The sequence below is a fragment of the Benincasa hispida genome, chromosome 12 (genome assembly GCF_027475165.1).
Source record: "Benincasa hispida cultivar pf3 chromosome 12, pf3_genome.v1.1, whole genome shotgun sequence".
In the NCBI taxonomy this organism is placed as follows: Eukaryota; Viridiplantae; Streptophyta; class Magnoliopsida; order Cucurbitales; family Cucurbitaceae; genus Benincasa; species Benincasa hispida.
Genome location: NC_143489.1, coordinates 66704211 through 66709187, shown reverse-complemented (window position 1 = coordinate 66709187; position 4977 = coordinate 66704211). Strand labels below are relative to the sequence as shown.

Genomic DNA, 4977 nt, shown 5'->3' with positions numbered 1-4977 from the left:
GGAATTGGGATTCAAATTCCCCATTTTCTTTATTTTCTTTATTTTTCTTTGTTTCAATTCTGAAATAATGGGTTATTTAAATATATATATAAATGGAATTTGGAGGATTATTGTTGTTCTTTTTTTTGTTTGTTTGTTTATATTTGTTTTTTCTTAAAGTATAAAAGAAATTAATGGAGGAGACCGGGAGAAGTTGGAGAGGTAGTTTTCTAGAGAAATGATATGTTAAGTAGCATGAGTAGAATTAGTTAAAAGTTGGGTTAATGTTTTTAAATTATTATTTTAATAATAATTTTAAATTTAAGTTAGAACAACACTTAGATACAGCCTAAGTCCATAATACTTAGATACAGCCTTAAGTCCATACTCTCATTTTTCGATTTATACAAAATAATGATTTTTCAATAATTTATTTTTGAAAGAATTATAAATGTTACGTGACAATTTTTAATTGGGTGTAACCGGGGCTGCACCATAGATGGTTGCACCCCAAGTTTTTTTTCTTTAAGTTATACATATACAATGTCAAATTATAATTAACTACAAACTAAGACCATGTTTACTTCCTAAACGATCCTATTATGAAAAGTGGGGTTCATTTAAATACATTCTCATAAAACTAATTTTATGATATTTTGTTAATTATAAATAATAGAAAAGGAATCATTACTATTGTATCAATTTGATTCCGGAATGGTAAGCATGACCTAAAATTAAACCAACATTCATTGTCAATTAAATTTATTTTAATTTAATAGTATACTTCTTTTATTTAATTGGTAATTGTCTTTAAAATAATAAGTAGCTAAGAACAAAAATTGGTAATTTGGAGGATTTTTGTCTTTTGATTTTTTTTTTTTTTAGTATTGTTATTTGTTTTACTTCAAAGTATAAAATAAATCAATGGAGGAGATGGAGAAGTTGGAGAGGTAGTTTTGTAGAGAAATTTTGATATTTTAATGTGAGTTGTGTAGTGGGTTTTGTTTGTTTTTAGTTTTTCCTTTTTATCTTAAAAAAAATTAACAGAAAAAACAGTGCAGTCTTTTTTTAAAATTTTATTTATCCAGTTCCAACACATTAACCATTGCAGAGTAGCAGCAAGACCTTCATGAAAACTGGGAATAATATTAGTAAATTTTGTTTAAAGAAAAGGTACTTAGTGGCCTTTAAAAAGTACACTCTGGTCCTAAAACTCAATATTTTTAGTTTGTTATTCTTATTTTGTTATTCTTTTTCTCTCCTTATTTGTATATTTGTTGTTCATCATCTACAATATCCACGTATCCACGTCCTAGAGATGAATAGCTCATATGTATCTTATAAATATAACAAGATATTTTGATTTTTTCAATATAGGATCTTCCAACCATAATCACTTAAACTTAAAATTATTAAAGTGGAAGGGAAATAATAATTGTAAAAGTAGCTTTTATAATTACCCTAAATATTAGTGAGGTAATAACCATAGTCGATATTAAAAAGAAATCTGATAAAAGTAAGTATAGATCGACTATAATTGAGATAAAGATTGATTCTCTTGAAGATAGAAGATTTAAATTAGACTGGAAAATACTTGGATCTATCTCATTATGGTGCACCCAATTAAAAATGGATACTTTTCAAATCTTTTTAAAAAAATAATTAAAAAAAATATTATTTTGTGGGTAAAAGAAACGAGAATATAGAAATTAGGTGCAGTATATTGGTTAATTAGATTTCAAGGTACTAAAAATTAAAATTAATTTCTTTAAAAAAATGGTACTAGAAGGACCTTTTTGAACAAAAGAGAGATGCTACGAGGGTTTACCAATACGTAGCCTCCTACTGCACACAAAAACATAAAAGTTTGCAGCTTTGTGCCACCAACCTTTTTCCTTTCCTCTTCTGAAAAAGTAGCAATTGCTGAACAATTGGGTTGACCCCTATTTTGAATTGGTTGATTATCTTTTTTCCGAAATTGGGATTTTCATTGAAAATTGTTAATATTATTCAATTTTGTCACGTCTCTTTTGAGAATAAATCACTCATTACATCATTACTTTAATTTGGTTCCTAGAAAAGATATATTCTTTTAAGATACTATCATTCTCCTCTTTACAAGTGAATTGCTTCCTTCCGACACGAATTGATGACCTAACGAAGTGACATTCTTTTTATCTAAAGAACTATTTCAAAAGCATCCACATTCAATTTTCAAGCATGATTCAGATATATTTGCCAAAGGAAAATGGTCTTAGATAATACATACTAATTTTAATGGTTTAATTTTAATTTCACGTGTATTTTTAATAAATCTTAAATTCAATCCCGTCAACAAAAGTTGGCAGATTTGAAAGTGAGAGGATACATGAAAGAGTTAGAGTAAGTGAATCTAATGGTTTGGCTGATCTTCAATGGCTTCCCTCCGTTGACCAAACAATCATCGTAAAATATTCTCTTGAAAATTGAAGGGTTAACCATTTTTGCAGAGGCAAACCAGCCGCAATGGAGATGGATATCCGACGGTGCACAATTAACTGAGAGACAAGTGTTTGCAATTTGCACTATGAACTCTGGAATTCCTGATGTTGAATCTTTACTTTGTGAAATGCTTATGTCTTTGTTGCTGCATCTTTCTGATTCAACAAAATATACCCAATAATTATAATCATGGATAGTTGTAAATAGAGACATTAAATCTATAGTATTAGTAGACATAACAAAATGTAGAAGAATTTGTAGATATAACAAAATTTAGATCCAACTCTTAGAGTTTATCACGGACACAGATTTTACTATATTTGTTATTCTTTTAAAATGTTGATATACACTCAATTGTTAACTCTAAAACTTTTACCAATTGCAATTATTAGTAATTTTTTTATTATTACTTTCAATTTTCTTTTTTTTTCTTTTTTTTTTAAGTGTGTTTGTTTGAATTATTAGCCGAAATTATTAAAAAAAAAAAAAAAAAAAAAAAACTACTTTTGAAAAACTATGGTCTCGCTTTTAATGCCTTGTTTATGAAAACTAAATCTATTTCTTTTCAATTTTTTAAAATGATTTTTGCATATTACTTAAGTAAAAAAGTTTCCAAATTTCAATAGCAAAAACAAGTATTTAAAAACTACTTTTTTTTTCTTTAATTTTCAAATTTTGACTTAAATTTTAAATATATTAGTAAAAGTAGATAACAAAGTATCAAAGGTAAAATGAATATTTATATATTTAATTTTCAAAAATTAAAATTCAAAAAACCAAATCATTACCTAAACAAGATCTAATTTTTTGTCCTTGAAAATTAAGCTCATACTCATTACTTTTATCTTGTTTTCTTTTTGTTTTCTACTTATTATAAGTGTTTTTCAAAATCCAAGTTTTGAAAATTAATAATAATATTAATAATAAAAATCAAAGTTTTTTTAGTTTTTAGAATTGGACTAAAAATGCAAATATGAAAAACATGTAAAGAAATCGTAAGAAAACTAACATGATTTAAAAATATTAATAAATAATGATTATCAAATTAAATCTAATTTTGTACTTTTTCTTTATGAAAATTAAGTTTGTAAATATTACTCACACCTATTTATTTATTTTGTTTTATTATCTATTTATAGCGTAGTATTTTAAAGAATTCAAGCCAAGATTTGAAGAACTATATATATATACTAAAGGTTTTTAAAGACTAATATAAAGAATTTATTTGAAGCACAATTTTCAAAAATAAAAAACCAAATAATTATCAAACCAATCAAAATTTTTAGTTTTTTTTTTCAAAAAAAGTATAATGGTTTTCTCTTATGTGTTTTTTAGTCTTCCTCTCTTTTAGAGCAACATGGAATTTTGAGTCAAAATTTCAAATAGGATATAAAAATTTTGAAAACATATATATGTACCAAATATATAACAAAATAAAGAAATGGATAAAGAGAATTTTTATGAACTTAAATTTTAGAAATGAAAAATTAAAAAAAAAATCATATAATTATTAAATGATGCCTATTTTCCTTAGAGTTTTAAAAACTTAGCAACGTATATTTGAAAAACTTTGTTCAAAATAGATAACAACAATAAAGAAACTCAGCATATAACTCAACTAATAAAGAGTAATATCGATTTCAAAAACAGATATTCAATTTCTTTACTTCATATGTTGATAAAAAAAAATTAAGAAACTCGTAAAAGTAATATTTATAAGTAAATATCAAAACGATTATCAAACAATGTTACCGTGCATTGAAAGCTTTCTACGGTGGTTAAGCGCTCGCTCCGGCTCCAAGTATGCAGCTAAAATCTGATTCTGATTGGCAAGAAACAAAGGCTTCATTTCCCTAAAGGAAGACGCCATTGAATCCTCAAGTGAGCTGTGAAAGTCAAAATTCAAAAATATGATGAGAAGAAAGGTTGAGAAGAAGAAGAAGAAGCAAAGGGTAAAATGGGAAGAGATATTCATGAGGGTTCTTTTCTGGTTTGTTGAAAGGAAAATGAGAGGGCAAATTATGGGGAACAAAAAAGGTAAATGATAATAGAACCTATATATGAATGGAGAAATTTATAGGGTTTAGCAAAATTTGGGCTGTTATTGGACAATAATATCCCTTTGATGCCTTCATGCATGGCCACAATAAATGACTACTTTTCCTACTTTTAATTTACTTTCTCAAATGATGCCAAAATTATCTGTCAAAAGTTTTGCATTATTGACTTTATCTTATAATTATATAAGTTTGCAAAATTTATTTCATATATATATATATATTGGACGAAAGTACAAAAGATAAGTCCAACCATTATATTATCACCACCTCATTTCAGAGGGAGAATCCAATCAAGAAAGTCCCCTTTCCGAACAAAGAACAGCCTTAAAAAGATGTAAAAGCCGCAAAGGCACGAGCAACTTACTGTTGGGAATGACCCACATATAGTCTAGGCTTAAGACCCACAAAAGCACATGAAAATTGTACTTCACTTGTCTCACATTGATGAATTAAGGAG

The 4977-nt window shown here is 26.5% G+C and overlaps 1 protein-coding gene across 1 annotated transcript; it reads right to left on the bottom strand.

The window, feature by feature from the left end:
- Nucleotides 1-2248: 2248 nt before the first annotated feature.
- On the bottom strand, nt 2249-4509 carry LOC120068517 (protein TAPETUM DETERMINANT 1-like). The gene is made up of 2 exons (XM_039020313.2): nt 4213-4509; nt 2249-2615 (listed from the first exon to the last, which is right to left on the bottom strand). Exons 1-2 carry the CDS (start codon nt 4433-4435, stop codon nt 2311-2313), a joined length of 528 nt encoding a protein of 175 aa, XP_038876241.1. The 5' UTR covers nt 4436-4509; the 3' UTR covers nt 2249-2310.
- Between the last annotated feature and the right edge of the window lie 468 nt (nt 4510-4977).

Excerpts from the sequence above, each read along its gene's own strand:
- LOC120068517 (XM_039020313.2), bottom strand. The coding sequence starts at position 4,435 with ATGAATATCTCTTCCCATTTTACCCTTTGCTTCTTCTTCTTCTTCTCA. Across the intron at positions 2,616-4,212 it reads TAGAAAGCTTTCAATGCACG|AAAGATGCAGCAACAAAGAC; the intron begins GTAACATTGTTT and ends TTGTTGAATCAG.